The 26,373-nt window shown below is 36.2% G+C and overlaps 1 protein-coding gene across 3 annotated transcripts in view; it reads right to left on the reverse strand.

Moving 5' to 3' along the window:
• Nucleotides 1–5,250: 5,250 nt before the first annotated feature.
• ARHGEF3 (Rho guanine nucleotide exchange factor 3) overlaps nt 5,251–26,373 on the reverse strand; it is a gene marked incomplete at both ends in the record, with an annotated part of 113,313 nt that continues 92,190 nt past the window's right edge. For all 3 annotated transcript variants that reach the window (XM_079540285.1, XM_079540284.1, XM_079540286.1), the window contains 9 exons: nt 5,251–5,597; nt 6,582–6,768; nt 8,301–8,471; nt 9,506–9,763; nt 11,536–11,612; nt 11,724–11,820; nt 12,153–12,215; nt 13,964–14,134; nt 20,549–20,656. In XM_079540285.1, coding sequence (XP_079396411.1) covers nt 5,251–5,597; nt 6,582–6,768; nt 8,301–8,471; nt 9,506–9,763; nt 11,536–11,612; nt 11,724–11,820; nt 12,153–12,215; nt 13,964–14,134; nt 20,549–20,656 — 1,479 coding nt within the window. The remainder of the gene's footprint in view (nt 5,598–6,581; nt 6,769–8,300; nt 8,472–9,505; nt 9,764–11,535; nt 11,613–11,723; nt 11,821–12,152; nt 12,216–13,963; nt 14,135–20,548; nt 20,657–26,373) is intronic.

The raw sequence follows: 26,373 nt of genomic DNA on the forward strand, positions 1-26,373 counted from the left end.
ACGACGATGGCGCCAGTTAGAAGCGGAGGGGCCGCGCGGGGACCGCCGCCTCCTCGGGGCGCGACTGGCGGCGGGCAGGGCGGTGCCGGCGCCCCGCGGGGCCGTTGCTTCTCCTGAGGCCTAAAGCCTGCAGTTGCAGCGTATTTAGACATGTTCAGTCAGTAGGAAATATAAACATTATAAGTGTGCGTCATAGCAAATCCAAAGAATGTCTGAAGAAATCTTCCTCACTGACTGAACAACACAAAAATATTTGTCCAAATTTACCACTTATTGTATAAACATACTTCTTTGCAATTGTGCAAATTATTAATTAGCATAGCCCTGAGGAGTTTTACCTGAGAGGTTATCACAAAATTACTACCTAAAACTGATGTTACAATTCTAGATCATTGTGCCACTATAAAGTTCAACGCAAAGTAGGCAGTAAGCATCCCAGTTCACAAAACAAAGCTTCAGTGAAAAATTACCTTAAGAAGAGATTAGTTGAAATTCCGAAGCAAAATAAATAAATAAATAAATAAATAAAGTTAGAAAATCTGTCACCTGAAGAATCTTCCTGGTTTCTGTGGTTTCTGGTATATGCCAAGCATTCAGTGGCTCCCTGGCTTGTAACAAGTGGTTTCCTACCCAATTACAAAGCAGCTGCAGATCCTTTGATTCTGAAATCAGGTGATATGTGGTACATTACTATGCAGATTAAGATCACAGTAATAGCCACAAAATATGAGACTTTTATAAGGAAGGACTGCATAAGACTCCATGCTCAAGGTGCCTGCACAAGAAATTATCCATGTATTCTTTTATGAAAGCATATCTACAAATGCAAAATATTACCTAATTTATTTAAAATAACTATAAGTTACTATTTTACTTATCTGACGTTACTCTAATGATGCAAAGGACATAGGATTTCTTCCGTTAAGTGCTAATTTTGAGCAAAGGTATTCATGCTGACTAATTTTAGTTGCCAGGAAATCAAATGTAGGAGAACTGCATCATTAAGTCTCCTTCATAGACCATGCTGACAGAGGCACCTTCAAAAAATTCAGATAAAACCTATTTTAAATGCTTGAAAAGAGCAAATTTTCCAGCTATGGGAAAAATACATGACTATGACAGAAAAAAGTGCAACAAACCGAGGAGTAGTTTTCACTTGTCTCCTTAAAGTCAGGGATCAGTAGTGGAAATTCACCTAGTACATTTTTCTAACAAATACTTGATCATGAGGTAATAGTTTAAAAGATCTACTGACCTTCCTTTTAAGCATTTCAAATTTTTAACAGCTCTAAGAATACTAGTTCCTGTAGGTGGCAGCATCAACCTGCAGAACAGATCACAGTGTTTTAAAAATCAGCATTCATGAGTAAGCAGCAAATATGGGAAAAACTGTCCTGGAATCAGAACCACATGTTTAAATGCTGCAAATTTTCATATACACAGAAGTACATTTCTGGCTCAGTTACAGATATGCAAATTAAGGCTGCCTTCTAAGTGCCAGACAGCGTCACTCCGGTACATCAACTTCCAAAAAGGCCAGTTACACTGATATTGAAAAGCTCTGAAATCAATCTTTCAAACTCTAGAAATTTCTCTGTAACCTCAAGAGAACTAACTAGTCCCCAGTAATTCAGAGCATTCCTAAAGCAGTAATCCCATGGGAGTCACCACTGAGAAGTGTCTTCTCTACCTCAGTATTGAGCTGTGGCCCATCTTTTACCAGATTCTGACAATTGATTCCCTGGTACTGAGCTTCACAGAAGTAACTGCTCCTGTTGTCTTGTAGCAGAACTGTGTGTTTCAGGCATGAGTCATCTTAATACTTGCATTGTTTTTTTTCAGTGCTGCAGAACAAATCTGGGAAACCAGAGACCACACGTTACATTTTCTTTTGCAGTCTCAGAGGGCCCATATATATTTCAAAGAATTCCAATGGCATTTCTTCGCTCACTTTTCTTTCTCAGTCAAGAGAATCTATTCTTTGTCCTTTATTGCTTCTATTTCATTAGATCTCTCCTATAAACCAAGACTGCACTGAGTGCGCTCAGCAAGAATAGAGTAGTTTGAGAAGTTGTTAGAAAGTTAAGAAACTGCCACATCGTGCTATCAGCCTCCTGCGCCTGAGAGTAAGATGACTTGCCACTCACTGTTCTCAGGATGGTGAGATCTTGAAAACTAATACCTCAGATTTAGAGGAGCTGGAACTCACCCTTCATTCACTTTTCTCTCATCTTGCCATTTCCTCACGATGAACTCAGAAGACTTGGAAACTGGTTCTTCGCTGACTCTTGCCCTTTTAACACACTCCCCTTGTTCTCTTTTCACCTTCTTGCTCTGGAACGTTTCTTCCAACTGAGTCAGGAATGACCTGAGATCCCTTAGAGATCTAATGTTAAAATTACATGGTTTAGAAATATCTCATTAGTGAAAGCAACGTACATACAGCAGTGAGTTTCCTGGGAAATCAGCCAATTCTTCTAAGAATCAAGCATTGGTTTATGCTTGCTGAATGGCTACAGCATGCATGCTGGTTTATTTACTACTCCAACTTCTTAAACCCCATTTTTCTAACATCAGGATTGCTAACTATAATGACTACTGACCTTAATGCATTTACTAATACTTTCTTCCCATACTTTTTGGTACTGTTATTGCATGTCCATCTCAACACAGTCAAAAGTCACTCCTTCAAATACAGTGGCATTTCAAAAGTGTTTGAGCCCAAATGAAGAAAACCCTAACTAGAATGATACCATATTCTTCAACTAGAAGTTTACTCTTCTCTTTAAAAAAATGCTTTGTTAGATCAAGTCAAAGCTGTAAACCAAAACTGAAACACCTGCACTACAGTGTGTTGTATACGGTTGGGTTGCTAAGCAATGACAAGTACAAAAATGCATGTTCATCTTAGAGGAATCATCATCCGGTTGTTCGATGTTTGTGTGTCCCAAAGTATATCATCTCAGAGTTTTAAAAGAACACAGACTTAGTAGAGACGTGATCCAGAATGTATCAGGAGACATGAGACATATGGTTGCTCTTAATTTTTTGCTCTACCTACTCACTAAATTGATTAAACAACACAAAACTTTGGGGAATGTGCTGGATTATTCAGTGAAGTGACTTGTTTAGCAGTTATTACTACTGTTTGTAGCAAATTAGATCCAAATATGTAACACTTCCCCTAGAACCAAAACGCAAGTCTTGGTCATTACATGTTAAGACTTACCGTGCTTACTGTTGAAATCTTCTTGCACAAACAACCAAACCAAATAAAAAAATCAAAATGTTTTAATGTAATTTATTTGAAATGCTTCCAGAAAAGTTTAAGGCTATTATAAAACAAAAATATATAGAAAAGAAAAAGTCAATACACATTCAATCCTTCCGTATTTGAACCCTTTACTTAATTTTCTCTCTTTTCAAACATTTCACTGAACAATTTTTATGAAAACTGTTTACCATCTAATAAGCTTTCCTACTCCTTTTCTTCTGTAAATCTTTCCTTTCCCTTGCCTTCACTGTCATTCAGCTCTAAAAATGAAGCAGTTGAAATAAATTACAAAGCCTGAAACAGAAAAAAAAAATACATTTTTTGAAAAAAGTATAAATACAGAAATATGTTCTATCGGGTAAAACAGACTTTTTTGGAAAAATAAAAATACCTTGTTTTATATTGCTTATAATCTTGTCACACTGATTTCTGTAATGCACATCAGTATATATATGCGAGATAACTGACATTTACTATTTTCTATAAACCTGCAGGACAAGAAATAAACATTTTTGGCAATAACTTAGTTTTTCTACTTTTGATGGTATGAGTACTTTGCACAGGTTTTTATATTAAGGATCATATAAATTTCTTATAACTTTCATAGCTTGCCAAACTATCAGCATTGGCATTATTTCTTACACTAAGAAATAAAATATTACCCAGGGATTCCTGAAGAATAACAGGATGTTCAACTGAGTGTTTTAGACTGCATTTTTAAGTGGCTCATCTGTTTCTCATCATAATGAGTAGATTAAATCAGCCATCAAAAAACACAGTGTCATTTCCAATTACAGCATGAGAGTAAATGCAACAAAAAAGTTTAAAATTAATTTGACAAAAATATAAAGGATGGAATATACCCTAAAGGAAAATCAATTCCCTTTATGTTTGAACTTTCTCTACATAATCCCACAGGACACTTGTAGAGCACCATTTATATAAAATTGTCACTTACTTTAAGAAAAATATATAAAAACCAGCAATAACTGCATGTAATTGTAAACAGACATTTACAGAAACTTAAAATGTTTTTAACATTAGTTTAGTGGTGTTTAAAACCATCAGTGGAGGTCAGTGGAGTGCAAAATGCTGAAGAGGGCTTATACACAAGCAAAAGCTTTTTTCATTCTTACCCTATTTGAGAGTATAGGAACAGATGCATATACATATATATGGCACTGAGAGCAAACTACCAACTTATTTACAAATATCCAGTATTCTCAGCATTTCATTTAATTCAGTGCTGGCTGTGCAGGTCTGGTTTTGTTGTTTACTTGATTATTTTTCGCATTATGTGCTTTGATATTTAAACCATAGCATGATGCTGACCACTTCAATTTACCAAGTTTTACTGTTTATCCCATCAATCAACTGATGGATCTTTGTACAGTGCTTCATTTTGAAAAATCAGTCCTTACAAAGTTACTGATTCCATGACCCACTAGTTTTTGTTGATTTAAAACCACAAGAGTTCAGAAAGGTTACTGCAAGATGTTTTTTGTTTTTTTGTGTTTTTTTTTTTTACACTGAACTGTTTTTAACTTCCAAGTCTTTATGCAAACTTAAAATCTCAATACCCATTCCTGAAACTCAATATTAAGTCCACATCTTCAGCTGCCCCACTAAGGGCAATAAAGTACTTTAAAATTATGGAAGATTCTTTATGTAACGTGCTTATAAGCAGTAGTTTAGAGATTCTGTATACAGCAGGACATTGAGAATAACTGGTCAAGTACCTCTTTCATCCATGTTAGATGTTTGTGAAGCATAATCACGGGGCATGAGTTGCAGGAGATTCCAGCTTACACAAACTGGTAGTTACAGTACTACACGTATACAAGTACTATACAAGAAGGACTGCATTGACATTGTCACAAAAAATATTCTAAAAGTGCTTCTCCAAATGGTTCCATGCGTGGAATGCAAATACTGTACAGGTAAGACACAGGTTTTGTTCCATGAATAGGTTTGTGTCAAACATTGGTTTCTACTTGTTTTTCGCTTTCACAAGGGTTTGTCTGTTCCATACGTTCACAGTCGATGCTGATCTCACTGGTGTCCATACTACAGTCTGACTCACTGTCAGATTGGTCCATTTGCTCAAGCATGGTTTCTCCCTCAGATACCCTGCTTCCATTTGGTGACAAAATAAAACATGCTTCTGAGCTCAGCACTCCAGCTTTTCCTGCACACGTCACTTTTTCTTTGGCCTGCCGGATGCAATTAAGCCACTGCTGTTTGTTGAAGGAGTCATTGGCTTGCAGTGAGTGAGACTGGCTTTGAGATCCATTTTTGAAGCTGACTCTAAAGAAGTTTTTGACTGAAAGAAACAATACATATCAAAATGTTGAATGCTTTGGCTGAACCAATTTCATAACAAATGAGTATACTAAAATAATGAATCAGCAAAATCTTTGTCTAATGGTCAAAGTTCGGTTTTCTTGCCAATACCGTATCAGACCAGAGAGAAGAGACCAGGTTTCTCCATGTTCTGTGGGGGCGAGAACACAGAACAGTGCTAACATTCCTTATAATTTCTTATTGCTGGATTAAACCATTTTGGTTCTGCCATGAATGAGCTAACTGCACAGCTTTAAGTGTATCAGCAGAACTAAGGATCCTCCCATACTTCAAAGCATTTCCTCCTACTCTCTGCACAGCAGATATCCAGAACCTTCACTAAATACTGTGTCATCTGGAAATTGCCTCATCTCTTCCATTCAGTTCAGCAATAAAATGAATACACAAAACAAACCTCACAAATTTTTACAAGATCAGTGAGATTCAAAGGACTCTTGCAGTGAAACAAGTATCTTTATAATAGGCTTACTTAATTCTTAATATTAATTCTTACCTGTTGCCATTAACAACAGTAGCTGCAATCTTTACATTGAGCATCACATTAATTACCTGCCAGTTGAAAGAATTAGTTATGGAGTAGCCATAAATGTCTCCATAATTATAATACAGAGTTCATAAAGACTAAAGCTTAAAATTTCAAAATTAACTTGTTTATAATTTTTCAGTTTTGCCACTCCATTCAATTTACTTCTCTCCTTCTCTCCTACCCAGTTCTGTACAAAAGCAGGTGTAGGGAGGAATTCCATTATCTATAAAGTGGACTGGATTGAGAAACAATCTAAAAGATCCAAGCTACAGCAAAATAGCCAGTTTGAAATAAGAACCAAGATATTAGATATAGATAATGTGAACTTTAGAGGTAACATTCTTATGTCTCACTGGCAGATGTCTTAAGGTTACGATGATTCAACATAAGGAAATAAAACTAAAGATGCTTTCATACTTCTCTCATTGTTGCTAAATGCACCACGTATGGATCCACCCAATCGAACCTCGCCATCTTGCAAGTCTTCTAACACAAGATCCATCACTGGAATTGGCTGCCGATACAGCTGATAGCAGAGCTGCTCATTATGGGTGATAGCTCGAGTAATTACTAAGACTTCTTGGAAGAGGAAGACATGCAGTTTCTGGTAAAAATGTATAATTAACAAAACATTATTATTATTAGGATCATCATTAAACCAGATTTATTTAAACTCTACTATGTTAGAACCATATGTGTTTTCTGAAGTTAAAATCAATAAGGATTCCTCTTTTCCTGTTATTGACCCAGCAAAAAATAAATATATAACTAACAATTTAAAAACTTCTAAGATTATTCTTTTTGCCTCATTTTTCATGGTCCTAATTCATCTTTTAGTACTGAGATCTTGAAATTTTGATGTTTCAGAGCTTTAACTATTGCACTGCTTTCTGTTTCGTTTAAGCACACTCTATTTTCTAACTCCCCAGATCTTATCTTTTCCTTGCTGTCTGCATCAGTGAGAAACAGGCAACCCATTTCACCCATATATTGAAACTGTCATATTTTCAGTGAGCAATTATGAGCAGTCTTACTGCAGTTCATACACTGCTTACAAACTTCAGCTTGACCACATCTTTCTGAAGTTCAGAAAATCACTTTTGCTTTTAAGTGGCACAAGTCACCTAATATTTTTAAATCATGTTCCTCCTCACGTTTGATAATCTTCAGCATCTTCCAGTAATAAACTGAAATTTTAATGTCATTTTATATCACACACTGAAATTATTTGTTCTCCCCTCCCCTTTCTTTCTACACAATCATTATGAATTATTTATTTCTAAATTTGTCTATACTCTAGTTCTAAACAGACATATTATTTGCAATTTTAAGAATGCAAGATAGATCCTCAGACCTACTTAGCTTAGTGTTCCATCTTCCATAAGCTAATGCTTTCAGAAAACTATAATAAGTCATTGTAGCATAAGCCTTTCTCAATATGCCTTGGTAATCTTATATTCACAAAATCCACCTTCATTCTGTTTTGCCACAACATTCACATATGTACATCAGTGTACATTTCCAGTTTCCCTCCACTTGTGCCTCTGTAATTGTTTGCAGGACACAAACCTAAGCTTATTGTTGTGAAGTTGTTTGTTTTCTTTTTCCACAGTGCTGTCACCTTTTGCACTCACAGTAACTTTCTGCAGTCTGATAAAAAACAAATCTATTCACTTAGTAGCTGCAAAACTGAAATACAATAGTTATGCAGCACATGATAAAACTTTGAATAAATTTGTTAAGTGGTAACATTTTCATTAGAATGAAATACCACAGAAAGCAGAATGTGTGTAACATGCCAGATATATGACAACACATAATCCTTCTATTTTGTATGTATAAACATGCTACCTGAGGCAGTCTGAATACATGAATAAATGAATATATAATGAATAAATCCATTTAAACTTGTGCTTCTTTGTTTCTTTTGAGAAACTGTCATGAGCTCAATTAATGAGAAAGAATTTTCTCTTTTTTTGTTCATTCAGAGTTTCATGTTGTTTCTATTTAAAATATAAAAAATACAGGAATGGCTGGTTTCTGCTTCTATTAATATTTCTACTACACTGCCCATCATGCAACACAAAGACATCTTTAAAAGCTAAAGCTATTTGTAACAACGCATTTTTTCCTTACCACTCCTCTGTTGTTCTTCAGTTCGCCGTGACAACACAGAACACGTGAATTATCAATGAGTGAATCCCTCTGTCCTTCTTCAAGATAAATAAGTCTTTCTTTGTAGTACTGGCATTCAGATTCACCAGTCTTTATGTTGATTTCAGCGACTATACCCTGAATGATGTTAATCTACAAAAAATGAAAACACATGAACTTTAGACAGTCTGATATTCAGAGCTATCTTCACATAACTTGAACTGGAGCTGCAATAACACCATCTTAGTTTACAGCATGCTTTTCATTAATTTTATGCATACCAGTCTGTAAGAGAACTGATAATAGCCACAGATTTAAGCAGACAGTGTAAAAATAGTCATTTTTGTTTCTTATTCTAACTTGACAAATACACGATTTATGAAATACATCACTTCAAAGATGAACAGATGTTCTGTTGAAACAGAATACCAAAAACTATATATGGTTATTGAAATATCAAGAAAAGCATCACGATTATTTTTTATTGGATAACATAGGAAATCAATCAAAATATTATTTAAAAGATCCTGCCAGACATTATGCAGAAAAATAAATCTGAAAAAATATGCTGAAAAATTCTTTATGAACATTTTTTATGCTAGGACTTAAAAGAATATTCACGACAAAAAATAATTAATAAATTACAGTAAATGTGAATATCAGAGCTTTGAACTCACAACACAGCTGTCTAGTTTTACAACAGAAAAGTTGTGCTGAGCAAGAGATGGTGGGAAAAAATAGTAACTCAGCAGCAGTCAGGTACAAGTGCTTTGAAATGTGTTTTCCCCAAAAAAGTAAGGATGTCATTTTGCAGCAGAAATACTACAAACTACAAAATATGCAAGTCCAGGCAAATGTTAAACTCATCTCAGTCACCTAAAATCTAGAATGAAATCTCTGCAATAACCAATTTAGATTAGATGGAAAATGACACTGACAGGTAAATACAAAATTGACAAGGATCCGACGAGCTGTGGACACACCACAGGACCACTACTGCCCTGCTTTCTTGATACTAGTTTGCTACTGAAAGAAGATTCAACTAGGTGAAGGGAACTAGTTCCAGCTATACATACCTTAGCATTTCCATAATTTATATAGTTTTCACTAAATAGTTATAAGCACAATGTGCTGTAAATCTTTTTAAAAGAAAATAAATACGAAAAGAAAAAAATCCAATCACTCACAGCTTCTTCAAGGTGCTGTTGATCTGGATGATCATTTGGTGTGTGTCTCAAAATCTCTCTGAGCAGTAATGGATATTTAACCAAACGGCTTCTTGGGATGTCAAGGAAATTCCAAAGGTCCAGTTTGCGACTAAAAGGTGACTCTAAGCAGCGCTGCAGGAAATCTTGCACTCTGTGATCTTGTTTCTTGTGATCCAATAAGGCTTTGGCTGCTACCTGATTGCTGCAGTAGCTATCATAGGAGTTTAAGCATGGAAGCTGAGAAAAGAAGGAATAAATTAGAATAAATTATTCTGCAGCTGAAGTGAAGCAGTTTGCTCTAAAGAACTTTTCAAGCAATTCAAAATTTGAGAACTCATGCTGAGAGTCTCTTTCCCGAAGATGTATCCACTCTTCATTGATGACCACGTTTCTGAAATTTATAAGGTCTCCAGGTCTTCTGATCATCTTGTTCATCATTTAAATTATTTGGAAGGATTAGCTCATCCCTCAGTTCCTTGAGATCCCCTACATTATTCCAAAGCATTAAGAATATCTGACCTAACAGTTGTGCACTACCTAATGCAGATATTATTTGAATACAGAAGTCTAATTTTAATTATGATTTGAAACAAAAACCTAGAAATGAGTACCGTCAAACCTGGCCTGATTCAGATTAACAATATGCTGATCTGATACAGATGTTCCTGTTTGATTAGAAAATATGAAAATACAAAAGCATATCTGTACCATTAGGTTTACTCTTGAAGAGAACATAAGTTTCTTTTAGCTCCGCAGGACATTTTGTGATTAAAATATAATAACATGGGGTTGTAAACATAATGATGATTTGCACAAGTCCTACAAAATGAGCTTTTTTCTACTAAATTATGCACATTTAATTCGTTAAAGGAATAGAAAATTGAATATCTGACAGCTGATTGAGCTGACCTTGAAATCCTTCCTATACTGCCCTCAAGAATCTTAACCAAATTAAGATGATAGAACTGTGTTTCTAATGTGAAAAAAAGCTTGCTTAAGATTAGTTAAAACAATATATCTCTCTACAAATACTGGTACGTTTACAAGCAATTATACATAAAATCTTCTCCAAAGGAAAAGTAGTCTTGTGTATTCAGGTCAAAAGAAGTTCAACTGGTGTTCAAAGACACCAGAAAATGTACACAGCTAAAATTAATTTATGCAGGGAAAACCAGAGATCATCTTTGACACTTTATCTTATCACTTATCATTAACTACAGCAGTGACAACATCTCCTGTGTTTAGAATAAAGCACTGTTTCCACACAGAGCAGCTAAATATCTATCATCACTTAATCCCTTAAAAACATCAAGCTCCTTTTCCTGCTACATTTAAGTAGTTAGATATACTTACAAATAAACTTTTCACACATCTAAATCCTTAAATAAGAGCTCCTTTTTTCATATAACGAGCAATTTTATCAACAAAACCAACAAAACCTGTTTTTCAGAGTTTGTGGTATTGTACAGCAGTGAACTTTTTCTTCTGCAGGCCAGCGTAAGCGTCTCTTGTAACCCTGCCTTTCAACAAACCCCAAGGAATTAGTCTCTCTGACACACTAACAACTATCTATCACTTTGACTGCAATAGAAAGGCATTCAGAAATGACTATAGAGGGGCCTTACACAACGTGACTCCTCAAAGCCTCATTTATCTCAAAAATCAGAGCACAAATAAGAGGCAGATCCTTAAGCGATCTACATCACATGAATAGACTCTAACTTGGTTTTTATTTGAAGCACATTAAGAAGTGCTGGTTTCCTGCATAGCAAGAGTTTTTAAAATCACAACCCAGTCTAAACCTTTCACAGAAATCCCTCAAAAGAGAAAAAGTTCTGTTACGTCTCTAAACAGTTGTCTTTACCTTACAAAAATACTTTAAGAATGTATTTTGGAAATGTTATGCTTGGTATGGAAATTGTAAGTACTTCTGTAAATTGCAAATAAATGTTTTTACTATGCTGCAGCTCCAAACTGAGTCCCAGCATTGATTTTAAAATGTGCCTTACCCAGCCCACAAGGATATGGCCAACATGTTCTGTTGATCCATCAGATTTCCTGACTTCTTGAAGTCGCCTGAGAAGATCTAATCATGATTAAAAAAAAAAAAAAAGGGGCATCACTTAATGAACCAGATGACTATAAAACTAAATGCAATGATATAGCAGAAAAAGACTATTTGAGTCGTGAGTTTTACCTTCATGTAAAGGAATTAGAGAGTCCAGTGTTCCAAAAATTTGGTTCAACTCTTGCTCTGTCATGATGGATAGTTTAAGCATTGGATCATGATAAGCCTGAAGATAAAAAAGGAGAGCTTAAATTCACATATCACTGGTAGCTGAAAAAGTAATGATAGTATTTAAAGCTCACATAAATAAAAATTAGCCAACTGCTGAGAATATTTTGTTTCATAAGCATATCTATTTTTTTCTTAAATGAATGCATCATATTTTATTTTTTTAGGAAAACAATTTTGAGGTTGGCTTTTTATTTTCCTCTTACAGTTCAAGCAATTGTAAAAAGCAAGGATTATTTTAAAAGAGATAAATTACTGAATATTGTTTCGCTTTTTAACTTGTCCCTATCCACCCCCACATACATACACTTGTTTCTTTTTTAAACAGACCTTTTTCGCTAACTTCAGATCTTCTATTAAGTCTTCTTCTCCCTTGGAAAGTTCAAATATAGCCTATAAAAAAGACACAAATATCATAAATATATACATATATTTAAACTAAAATAGTTAAGAAATAGTTAAGTCACAACTTCATACTGAATACTGAAAAAAGCTCCTCCATTTGGAAACACATCTGTTGGAAAAGAAATTACTCCTATTGCTAACTATATCTTAACTACTATAGTTCAAAAAATACTACCTATACAATCATCTGCGTAAGACAGCCTTGTGTGCTGTATAATATTTGCAGTAATATAAGTTCCAGGCAGCCTAGAAGGTCAGGAGGTAGATCTTATAAAACACTGCTTTGGTTGTGAGCACTTTTATTTTGCTGCCGGTTCACGTTTAGTCGTTTGTTTTTTTTTTTGTTACAAATATCAAGTTATACTAAACAGCCTACTGATGTTTGTTACCTTTCTTGAAGAAGATTTGAGACTTTAAACCTGGCAGATTAAAAATAATCTCTATGCTAATACACTGATTTACCAGAATAGCTTTGTATTTATTTGTTATACAATTTCAATCTAAACTGGAGTACAATAAAGTTAACAACACTTTGGTCAGAATTTTTAATATTGCAGTCAAGGCTTTAAACTCTCATAGATCACGGAATAACGTCTTCAGCTACTGCAGATTCTCCTAGCTTGATAGTGTGCATACACAGAAGGCTTGCCATAGTGTAAGTTAACTGACTCCTGGAAGTGGTTCAGATATTGCGTTGTGGCATGCAGCGTAAGAACCAACATAAAGCAGAACCCTCATGGAAAGCTCCCAAGGAAAGCTCATTTATCTAAGTTCTCTGAAAGGTCCAGGCTTCTGCTCCAAGACAGTATATTATGCTATGCAAACAGTTTCTACAGTTTATTTTTCAATAAACTGCCTTTGAAGTTTTCAATTCTAGAAGTTATTTCTGAGAATGATTTAGTGTTAAAATCTGAAAAAGAAATGTCTGATGTTGTGGTTTGATTTATGACTTCTAGTCCCTGAAATACTCCAGGAGAGATTGTTACAAACTTTGCTAATACTGCTATAAAATTTAGTTGATCTTATACAAATAAATAAGTGATTGATGCAGAGCAAACAGACCCTGGAGTATGCGTGTGAAAACAGACCTATACAAGCTTATGGTTCCCATTTCTTGGCTATCTCACTTGATCACAGGGTTTGTGTCAAGACAAAGCAACTCAACCCAGTCAGTACACCATACTTCTCCTTTACTGATCTCAGTGGGAGCTCTGTTATGGGCATAACATGAACTAAGTAGGATTTTTCACGTGCAACACATTAAAAGCATTGATGTGCTCATTTTTTTCTTTGCAAGATACATTTTTGATTAATACAGAGCAAATCATTACACTTTCCTGGGCATACATAACACCTGTACTTGAACTAGCATGCTCAGCCATCCTTATCAGAATAAAGTAAAACATCAGAGTATCAGCCATCCCTGCAGAAACTGTCACACAAAGCATGTAGGTGCATGCAGTTAGAGTACAATGTATCTTAGTAACTTCACATTTTATTATAGAAATATGATGAGCTGGGTTTTAAGAAAGACTATATCAGTCTAATAAAGGTTAAATTATAATGTCTGGAGATGGAATCCTGCTTCTTGCAGAAACGGTGGTCTTCCATTTAATTTCAAGAAAGCTTCAAGTGCTATCCTAATGTCTACTATCATTTATTACTCCATGATTTAAAGATGACTTCTTCAAATGTAGGACCTACAGTTAAAAACAGTAATAATTAAACAACTGTACCTCTTGACGCTTGATTTCTTTAGATGTAAGCATATGATTGACACAGACATCAAAGGTCTCACTCCACAGCTTGCTGTCTCTCCGCTTTGTGTTAGCAGCAGGTGTATTTCGAGACCATGGCCGTGGACTGAACAGATCTGGGCGACTGTCACTGCGGAAACTGATAGAGCGCTAGAAATACACAGAAGTGTAACTCTTGTTATATCAGATTCACACTGTGGATTTTTGTTCAGATGGATTTACTTATATAATTCAAACATTTCTGAATAGTTTTTAAAGTAACTTAGTAGCAGTTTTCTTACTGGGAATGTAAGAAGTTATTTTAAAAATTCTATACCTATGTCCATGTCCGTGTTACACGTTTAGAACTGTACAAAACCATACAGTACACTTATTTACCACGTAACAAGAATGAACTACAGTGTAATGCCAGAACAGTATGACACATCAATATGGCTGACTGAATAAAATGTCAATTCAGTAAACAGTCAGACAGGAATTATTCATACACAGCACAGATCCACCCGATTAGATCCCTAAGTCTGAAAACTACAGAATTTAATACAAATTTTAGAGACAAAAACTACTATGAATACTATTTGCTCATTTTGGAAGAAAGCTTCATTTGTTACCTAGAAACTTCCAAAACCTATGACAGCAAAATTTTGTATTGTTGTGTTGGCTGGTTTGTTCTCTGAGGCATGCTATTGCTCAGATGGCTGTACAGAGATGCTACGGGCCTGGAGGATTTCAGACGGAATTGTGCATTACTTAAACAGTAATTAATGGTTTCAGTAATCTTCTCTCAGCTGGGCAGAAGAAAGGTTTATAAAGTGAGGCTGCCCTTCAAAACCTTACTATCTAGCTAATCAATTGTATTTATTTATTTATTAGTAGGCTATCAGAATCATGACAGATTCAACTGGTGTCACTATTGCAGATACATAAACACAAGCAGGATTTAAATTTCTTTGTCTTAATGCTCTGACCGAAGTGATTCTCATACATGAAGTAAACCTTTCTACTGGTAACTTCCTGCTTTTGCAGATCATTGGAGCAAGAAACTAATTCACATAGAAAGTCTGAAATGCTATCTGACTAAAAAGAACAAGCTTTATCTTTAAGGAAAAAGTAGGCTAACCATCAGGTGTTACTGTTTGTGATGAGCAACAAGTTAGATTCTGCTCACACCACTCTTTCCTACTTATTCCTTAGAATTTAAAAAAAATGTGTTTAAAAAAAATCAGTGCTAGCAGATGGAAGATTATGAAACACTAGAACTGGATCTATCATAGCATAATTATTAATATTTCTGGAGCCTTTAAACTGAGATGAAGTGTTCTAGGATCTCTATTATGTATTAATTAAAGTGCAGTAAAAACGAAGTCAAATTTTAAGCGAGTCTTTTGTGCATTGAGACATTTTTTTCTGTAGACTCATAGAAAGAGTTCAGGCTATAGATGAGTACTTTACAATCTCATGTTGTTATTTTCAAAGTATTCCTCTCTCGTTTTATTAAAATTAGAGGCTTCACTCTGAAGTCTTACCTCTAAAATATCTCAAGTATTCTAAGTTGTTCAAATATACTACATTTCTGTTGTTATTTAAAACCAGCCTTATATAACACAGTCATCTTTCAATTGCTGTGGGTAAGAATATTCAAAACAAAATAAATTCCCTTCATTTTCAGGTTGAAAGCAGCATATACAAAGCACAATTCTTGAAATTCTCCTCTGAAGACAGAAGCCCATGAAATGCTAACAATGCCTATAAATACAATGTTTTTAATTTAGAAGACACAATATAAATAAAAACTATGCCTTTTTTTTTTTTAATAACAAAAGTCATTCTGAGCCCTACTTGGAGTTGGCAAACCCCAAAAATAAACACAACACATACACATGTATACATATACGAACCTCACAGAACTTTGCAAATCAGGTGCTAGTCTCCCTTCAAGATTTAAGAAGATAAAAGAAACACACATGAAAATTATATGCTTAATTTATACTTATTACAGTGATGAATCACAGAGCCCATTATTTTCACATGCAGATAGAAAGATTAGGGAAAAAGAGCCAGATGTGTTGCAGCCACAAATCACCAGCCACGAGAACAGCCAAGCAGAACAGTTGTCATTCCATGACCCATGGTGGAATGCCCCCTTCCATGCATTCCCATATACATCCTCAAGAATACAGCTCCTTCCTTTGTAGTAGTTTTCTTGTTAAAGGAATGTTTCATGTTGAATGAAGAAAATACTTATGAAGAAAAGAAACAGAGAAGCTGATCTTTACAGCAAAAGTCCTGATCTTGAAAGCTTTTAACAAAAGGTCATGTAACGTGTTATAAAACAACATGCACCCCATAATAGCAAACAAACTCCATACATGTTGAGAAAAGTAATTTCTTACATCCACTGACTGTTATGTTTCTCTACACTGCAGTGTGCTTGATATTATTCTCTACAGTTCTATATTGCACAGAAGGGGCATAAAAAGGCTGACACTCAGAAGGAAACCACACATCTTTGACTTCTTCAGGTAAGTTGTAGAAATTGACTTGTAAAGCCACAAATAGAAACTAATGCATCACCAGAGAAATACTATTTAATGCTAAAATTAATATGTTGTCACTTGAAAGTCAAACAGACTTGAACTTCAGTGCTGTAACAGACAAGAATAGAAATGAGAAGTGAACTCAGTAAGTAAGCCTAATTTTTTTTAAAAAGCCAAATGAATAAATGATTTCAATAAAACACTCATTATAGTTCAAGACAGACGTACATCATTCTAACCATCTAAATTCTATTATTTTACCATCTTTTTCTGAAATAAACACATAGTACTCCAGTGGGGCTGGAGAACTAAATTTAAGTTTAGCTAGCAAATTTTAAAAACAAGTTAAGGTTCTGTGCTGGTACCTTGGCAGTTACCATCAAGGGGAAAAAAAATTGAACACTGAACTTAAACTGAACACTATGAGGAAACTGCAGAAATGCCAAATCATTATTACTACATCTTCAGTCTTTTAAAAATGCTTTCGCAGTTTCTGGTCTCCTTAAAACAAAACAAAAAACCTGTCGAGGCACATTGGTTAAAATCCATGCCTATTAAATTCTGAGACAATTTAAATTTTCTTATAAAATCCAAAAATTAGAGGACTTTTGGAAGAATGAGGCCCCAACTCCTGGTTGTGCTCACTGTATTTGTCTGACTGCAATGACATTCACTGACTATTACCAGACAGTTAGTGTGAAGGGTGTATGTGTTACTAATGTTAATTCTGGCAATTACAAACATTACTTTCAGGTGCAATACAGCAAACAGTTTTACGTATTGAGGGAAGGCAATTATAGATCAAAGTTCCAGCATTCAGACTGATGACAAGAGCTTTCTTCTTAAGAATTTTTAGAAATTTGTGGTGTATCTAAGGAAGATAAAAACAATTTGGACTTTCTATTTAAATTCAAGACACTGATGAAAACTGAAGTGGTGAAGGAAGCTAGCCAGACTTTAATTTTTCTCATCAGCAACAGCTGGAGTTGTTTTTTTTTGTGTGTGTTCAGCTTAAGTCTAACAGCACAGCTGTGAATAAGACCAAACAGAAACAAACAGATCATCACAATCATTAGTCGTGCATGATGCAGACTAAAAATACAGCTAAGAAATGAAGTATTTTTATAGGTGGATAGTTAGATAAGAATACCTGCTCAGCATTTGGCATCCTGCAGAAATGCAGATGGAAAGACGCTCTGTTAGTGATGATGTTAACAGAATTGTTCAGTTAACCTATAGTGTCTATGTCACAGAAACACAGTGACCCAGAAAACTTCATGCATTTTGTCACTCCACATCCCAGCAGGAAGTATTGACAATAATGTGCAACATGATAATGAAGTTGAGAAATAAGATACACAAACTGACCAATTCTATAATTCTATAATAAAAAATATGCAAAACAGCAGAAGTTGTTAAGAATGCATCTTAGGAAACACTGCAGAGCTCTCAGTTCCAGAGGTGTTTCTCTTCAATCAGCACGTAGAAAATCCACTAATACAGAAGTGGCGTGTACAGAGGTAAGGAAAATTACACACAACTTTTTTTTTCTTAATCAAACATATCTTTACTTCAAAAATAATTATATAAGAAGATTTATTTGAATTTTCAGGAAAGAAATGCAGAATTTTCTGATTGCATGAAAATTGATCCATTGAGAATTTTTATTTTTTTTTAAGTATTATTAAAAAAAAAAAAAAAAAAAAAAACAAACACCTTAAGGTTTTAACTTCAGGGACCCACAGTAAGAAATTAAAGCAAAACATCAACACGGGCTGTACACGCTTCCCAAAATGCTTCCAAGTGATTTCCAATTAGGCACCCGAACACAAAGTCAGCCATTTGTTTCCCCTCTTCTACTGCTGCTGACAAAGTCAGATAAGAAGTCAATTTACAGTCAGATATGAAAGCTTGTTTAGAGACACTGCCAGCATTCACCACCTGGAAATAGATTTGGATCTAGGACTTGGAGGACATGGAAGTCAATTTCTCACTGCAGCTCTTCCAAGCTCAGTTACTTAGAGGAGAAGGTATGAAAAATATCACTGATTATTCCACTTAGAAGCAGAGATTTGCTTAAAATACATTCTTTAACCAAGAGGAACAGAGTAATACAGGAATGCTCACGACAGCAGGACTTACTATTTAAAACTCACATGAGCAGAGCTTACAAACCCACCATTTTAGGGAGCATATAAACAGAAAGGGGAATGGCTGTTTACATGGGTAGTGATAGGCCAAGGAGGAATGGTTTTAAACTGAGACAGAGGAGGTTTAGGTTAGTTATTAGGAGGAAGTTTTTCCACTTAGAGGGTGGTGAGGCACTGGAACAGGTTGCCCAAGGAGGCTGTGGATGCCACATCCCTGGAGGCATTCAAGGCCAGGCTGGATGTGGCTCTGGGCAACCTGGTCTGCTGGTTGGTGACCCTGCACATAGCAGGGGGTTGAAACTAGATGATCATTGTGGTCCTTTTCAACCATTCTGTGATTCTATGATTTTCATGCCTATTTCTGTAAAAATTTGTCCTGGAACACATTTATGTAGCTCTCACTAGGTTCTACAGAGGCTGCTAGTACATGCATGAAAGCACAGTTTGTTTCAATAGCTGAAATCAGACTTGATTAAATACTATTTTTTTTCTGGACAAACCAATCTCAAAGGCATTCACTGCAAAATGACAGCGCAGGTACTTAAATGAGGACAACAGCTGTGGAAGGCTGTGAAAAGGGAAGTGCTGTGCTCAGAAGCAGTTTAGCCAAAAATTAATTCACTTTCCACACGCCTCACAACTGGAACTAATGTACTCCTTTCAGAGCCAGGCCAATTTTTTCCTTCAGGCAGACTGTGGAGGAGATTTATACACTCCAGGGAATACAGGCATCTCTGCTCTACTCACGCTATAGTATACATTCTGGATCCAACCCAGACTGAAGGCAGTCAGGCATTTTGCCTCTTCTCCACCTCAATAAATGCAGCTTTTGTATGCAGATGTCTGTGCTTTCAAAATAGGAGGAACTGATCACAGGAAAATCAATGTTATGAGATACTACTGTTTATGAGATACTACCATTACAGAAGTGTTTTTGTTGGGTTTTTTTCCATAACGTTTTATTTAACAGATAACATCAACGTTACTCTAAGATAAATACTTTTGATTAAATAACATTCCAATACACTTGGATATAATTATACTTCCTCTCTTCAGTGAAATCAGCATTTTTTTAATAATTCTATTTGGATTGTACATGTACTTTGTCACGGAAGCTACTTTAAAGAAGAAACACTGCTATTTTCCAAAGTTTTCTAGAGCAGATCCCCACCAGTAATTCAGTTCTTAGCTGTTCCTCACTCATCATAATTGAGTTGAGCAACCACACGTTTTGAAATCTCTAGGTCTGAAGTCACTAGTACTTCATAAATTCAAGTTCTATTCTTGGCTATGTTAAATATTATGCATCTAACATATAATATGGAAATTGCAACTACAAAATGATTTAATTTCTTAGATGCATTTAAAATTTGCTTGCGTTTGATTAATTTTTATCAGCAGCTTTGGAAGATTACCTTTTTCCAATTGTTCAGTACATCTTTTCTCTAGGGAAGGTCAAAGTTCATCACACAGAAGGAAACACGTCAATTCTATCTGACTGGCTATACCAAAAATAACATTTTCAAAGAAATCTGTTGAAGTTAACAGGAAGTAGTGTCATAGAAAACTCTGTTCTTCAAAAAATTTGAAAAGCAACTTTGCTCCAAGTGTAACTGCTTTCCTGGTAATTAATAAACATTAATTATCTGGACAGTGAGTGAAGTGGTTCTGAGGTAGGAGTTCTGAGTTTTTCAACTGAGTGACTTCACAGTCACAAATTACCTAAGCCCATCTATCACATTACGGAGGTGTGTATGCTTGTGTCCACACATGTACGCGCATTTCAGACTGCCACAGAAACCCAAAAATGTGTGTCTGTGTGTGCTTTCCCCTTTTAGAAATGCAGTCGGACGCAGCAGTGCCTTTATTGTTATTACCTGAAGTGTCTGGCTGAACCGCTTCAATGGAGTGGCTCGTACAGGAGGAATAAGATTTGCTAGTGATGTAACTCTAGAAAGAGGCTTGACCCGCTTGTTACTGGGTTCCTGGATTAGGAAAAAAGGAAAGGGAAAAAAATGGGGGAAATGTGAGCATTATTATATAAACATCGCTGCCAGTTTTGCTGATTTTCCAAAGAAAGTATTTATAAAAAGCAAGTTTGCAAATCTGATATATGATTAGAGTGAGCAGTAAATAAATAGCACTTTCAAATGCTGACAATGACAGATTATTCCTGGCTGGTACATGCAGGTCCTGGACACAATGGAAAGACGTCGTTGTGGAGAAGCTGGCATGGTTGGTGGCAGGGGAAGGATAAAGAGACAAATATTTTATTACGAGAACTTATTCTTAAGAAAAGACATTTCCAGCAGTGCTTTGCAACTAACGTGCTATGATAACCTTGTCACTGAAATGAATATTTTCAAATAAAACCAAGTTTGTTTCTTTGCTTTCCGGTGCTGTCAGTATGTGATTTTACTCATTTAACTGTATTTCACTCTAAAAAATATGATTCAGACCAATGTGTAAGTTTCTTTTGAGTTCATGTTCATACAGAGATACCCATACATACTGACAAATACATTAATAACATTTTCATGTTGGTTTTTTTTTTCCTTAAAATAAAAAAGTTAAAATCTACCATAAAGCAATATTTTTCTTTTCACATATACTTGTTAACAGCTCTTATGCCTTATACATAATACATAAACACTTCAGTGTAACATGTCTGTTGTCCTGCAGATTTTAAAAGCAAACCAACAACAAAACTGCAAACATAAATCATAATACAAGAAAAAAATATAGTGTAAATACAAAAATAAAACAATTACCCTTAGCTTTCTAACCTCCATCTGACATTTAATGATCTTGAACAGCACATGCAAAATGCAGCTTTTGACAGAAAAAGAAGCAAACCTTTCAAGTGACATTAGAAAAAACACTCAACATCTTATTTCAAGGGTATCCTAAAGCAGTTCATCTTTCCTTGTCAGCCATGCTTACAGAGTTTGTGTAGGCTTCCTATGCCTCCAATTTCCTAGATAGATCTTTAAAAAAAAATGAGACATGCCTATTATGCTTTTGTTCAGAAAGGCAAATCTTGCAGATTTACCATCCCTCTTCAGAGGGGGAAAGAAAAAAAAAAAGTAGCAGTGATCATCATCTGTATTACAAGCAAGAAAAATTTTCTTCCATCACAGCCACAACAGAGGAAAGGTGAGAAGCAGCGGCTATGCATTTAATTTACTTCCCAGCAGGCAGACCTGGAAGTCCATAAGTGCCTGCTGAAATGAGGGACACAGTGTTAAACTCTCAAGCAAAAATAAAGTATTTGTCCAACATGAAACTCAGGATTAAAGCATTTTATCAGCCTAAACCAAGCTTCTTTATCTTCACCAATACACTGCTGGTGATATTCCTTCCTTCCAGCAGTCACATCTTTGACACAGGCTGTCGAAGGAGTATTATTTTGATGTCATTGCAGCACCGCTAGCAGATCTACACAGCTCTGAACCCCTGAAGAAGAAAAATCTTTGAGATTCTACTGCAATTCTTCTCTAACTGGAGGCTCAGCCATCAGCTGCTTCTTTCCGATGACACTCAGAAATCCAGTTGTGCGGCACCACTGACATCCCATGGCAGAGCCTGCTTACTGCCAGCTGTGCTGCAGCGCAAGGACACCAAGTCCAAGGCAGGCAGCCGGTGCTACACCAGCAGCACAGCTTTTTCTAGCAGCAAAGCAGCAAGCATTGCTTCTGAGGAAGTACCACACCCCCAAAACAGAATCTGAAAATCACGAGTATGTCAACTTCAGAGACAATAAAACAGGAGTAGGATAAAGAGGAAAAGATTTCTCCTCCTTTACTGCTAAACATATTTTCTTTGGTGCAAAGACAAAACAGACAAAAAAAAAAGTTACACAGCTACATCACAGCTTGAATGTTAAGTGCTCCCCCAAGTCTAGCAGACACGTGCATTGTAAGCTATAATTCATAATTTTGCACAAATAGTCCTTCAGTTTTAACTTTTAACAGAACTAAGTCTAGGGACCCTTGAATACTTTTCTGTGGGATTTACTGACAGCAAAAGAGATAACCAAGGAAGCACAGCAGTACTTCACCGCATCTCCACAGCATCATTTGCATGCAATGCAAAGGCTTGAATCAATCCTTCTGAGCAGTGTTTAAGAAAGAAATGGTTTCTTTGTTCTTACCTGCCTATTCCTGCAACTGTGTGGATGACAACAGCAAAAGTTACTTAATGACAGCAGGGCACACAAACCTCAAGGAGATGTGAAAATTGAGGCACAGCATCAAATAGCCGTGGAGAAAATCAGCTTGAGTAAAAAGAAGGGAAATCATCTTTCTCTTGAATAGGGAGAGGAAGTGAAAAGAGGAAATACTATTTCCCCTTCTTCATCTCAGCCAGTCCAAACACTGCCTGAAACCTGCACTGTCTACTAGCCAGTGATGCCAGCAGACCCAGGGCAAATACACTACAGCCCTTCCTTTAAAACTCCCCCATCCATTTCAAGGAGAAAACTGTCCAGTGACAGTGACTTACATATATATATATATATATATACACACACAAATACATACACACACACACCAACATACATATAAAACTAATGTTATTAATGTTTATGCATAACCTTACTGGCTACAGAAAATGATGTTAAAGATAAGAAACACGAGTTTAAGTCATTATCGAAAAGCACTACACTCTTCTATAGCTGCCTGCTTTAAGCCACCAGAGGTCAGCATCTCACCCAGTTGTCAAAGGAAAGCTGCATCATCACTGAGTGAAGGTGCATCCACAAAGGTCCTACCTCTTATGTCCCAGCCTCACATTTTGTCTTCCTCACGAAGAGCACCATATGATCTCACACAGAGAAATCTGATTGGAATTCAAAAGAGCTAAAACTCATAGCACATATTAGGAATTCAGTGTTTCAATCATGAGAGATCAGCATTATTACAGGATTCTAACACAACCATTTAAGATAATGAATCAATAGTTTCTGAATTCTAAGACTTCACGCTTAACAAGATACACTTTCAGACCTGATTTGTAAATCAGGAGTTCCTTGTTATGGGGAAAGCTTCTTTCTGTATACTTCAAGTTTGACTTTCATCCTGCATCAGAAACAGTCTGGTAGGTTCTGATATCCAGCTTCAAGTGAGAACTCATCCAACCTTCGGTGTCACTTCCCTCAGAGACCTCTAACACTGACAGCAATCAAAACTGAGTGATCATTTCCACTGTGGAACAATAAAGCTTGTATAGGAAGGTTTTGACAGTGCAATGGAAGCAGAACTCTATCAGAGCAATTCCAAAACTGTAGGACAGTAATACTGAAACCCTTGGTCACTCTTGTCATGGTCGCAGCTTTTCTGTTGCAGGGACTACATCCATTCCTTTACCATCCTCATGTTATCTGCAAGGCCAGTCCAAACCAGTGACTCAGAGAAGATGAACTACTGAGACCAATGATGTGTACAGGGAAAATTCCAGACAGGTGCATAAAAAAGTGGTTTTTAAACAGATGGCAGTTTTCCAATCAAAGGCTCTGCTCTTCACAACAAACAGATCAAATGGAAAACAGTGTGTGTGAGCTGTTCTGTTCTACTCAGAGATACTGACCAGACTGCATTTGCACATTAGTCCAAGATCAGGAGGTTGCAACTCCAGATGCTGCTTCCCAAACCACTTCAGCGCTGTTTGTTTTGTTGTTTGTTTTCTTCCTAAGCTGGCTGTGGTTAGGAATTCCTATTACACGTGCTCATTATTTCACTACTATATGGTCTCTGAACTTATCTGTGTTTGTGGTTAACTGTTGGTCCTGCAATACAAATGTTTGGGCTATAAATCAAAGCAGACGGGAACTCAGAATGGTGCGATTCCAGCGTCCACCCAGCAGGAAGCAGCCCCTGTAAGGGCACACTGTTCAGGAAGAACAAACATTAGGTTCTAGATCTGGGTCCTTGACTGTCCTCAAGGGACTCGGAGACCCTCAAAGTCATGAGTCCTCCTACCCACCCTCCCAGGTCAGGGAACTGAGAAGCAGATGGGATTTAGCAGCTGGATCCGCTGGGAACTGGGCCAGGACAAAAAAATTCAGGAGTAACAATTCTTGCCTGACCTTTTAAAGCCAATATTGATATTTTAAAAAAAATAATTTCAGAGCTTTGAAATAAAACTGAATGTTAGATTGCACTGTCAGAGTCACTAAGGCTTGCTGAAACAATATGGCAAGTTAGGAAACAAAAGATCCAGGCCACGCTTTGGAAAAGTTTCTAAAATGTGGGGCTGGTATATGTGATGTTAATCTGACAGTGCTTTAAATTTGATATAAGGCTAAATAAAGCTGAGGGAAACATGAGTGCAGAAACTTCAAAGGCTGCACAGTCCAAATGAAGCCAAATTAATACCTGACTAGACTAGAACAAAGAGCAGCTGGCTTTCAGAGGGAACTGTATATTTGAACTCAAGATGACTTCAGTAACATCTGAAGATCTGAATTCAGAAAGCAAAAAATTAAAACTGGAAATTCCATGTGTATATGTATCCTCAAAAAGAGCTCTTGAAACTGAACAAACTGAAAAATAAGTAAATCTGTGTATGAGGTCTGGATGGTTCTGGAAATCACAAAGTAGACATCTCAAATAACTGCTATGTTCTTCTGAGAGAAGATTTTTTATCTATTTTTTTTCCATGGGAATTGACAGGAAGAAAGACTCATCACAATGGCATAGTCATCGTCACAGATTTGTGACAAGAAGACAGCAGATAAGAAGTTGCAAAGATGCCATGCCTACCATTTGTCTGTTGAAGCATGAAGGACGCTGCTTCATTGTTAATTCATTCTGTAGATGATTATATCCTATAAATATGCACACTGTATTTGTAACATCTTTTACATATTGAACTCTAACCTAATAGACTGCCAAATACGAAAGGAACCCTCCAGCTTTAAACACCCAGCTCTCCAAACATCAGCATTCTGATACAAGGTGCTGCTTTTTAAAATTGTAAGGTGGTAATTTCAAAATGCCACGACTTTAGCAAAGGGAGAAGTTTTCTATCGTTGCTTTTCTCTCCATCTAACAGACACAGATTACAATTCAGAAGTCCAAATCTTTGCATACAGCTCCTGAGGCAAGCAAAACATTCAACAGCCACAGAAGCATATTAAAGCACAAAATCCTTTGAAGAATTAGGCACTTAAACTAGTTGCAGTTAACGACAGCTACATTGATGTTATCATTTCTTCATGAGCAAAATCAGCATCTAATAATTGGATTTCTTGTATATCCAGTAACACAGCAAGCAGATCTGAAAAGCTTTTAGAGGGGGGGAACTTTAAGGAAGAAGCTAGCCCTTCTCATTCTTTTCATCCACAAAGTAAAATTACTCTTCTAGCAGCACAGGTAAAGAACAGAGCTCCTCCAAAGTTCAAAGTAAGTACCTTCCTGTCAGGGTGAGTTAAATCTATTTAATAATACTGACTACTTTTCTATCACTGTCATCTGACAAGGCCATTGACACCTTAATTATCACACCTGGATGGATAGATGATTTTAATTTTCCAACAAACAGAAGGAAAGGAAACAAAAAGGACTAGGCTAGATTTCCCTTGCATTGTTCTCAGAACAGCAGAGCCAGTGACCTGGATATCACATACTGCAGGGCACAGAACAGTAGTTTAGTGCTATATAACAGACCTTCATTTGCTTCAGTATCTCATTTCAAAATTCCT

Source organism: Tetrao urogallus (assembly GCF_951394365.1).
Source record: "Tetrao urogallus genome assembly, chromosome: 10".
Lineage (NCBI taxonomy): Eukaryota > Metazoa > Chordata > Aves > Galliformes > Phasianidae > Tetrao > Tetrao urogallus.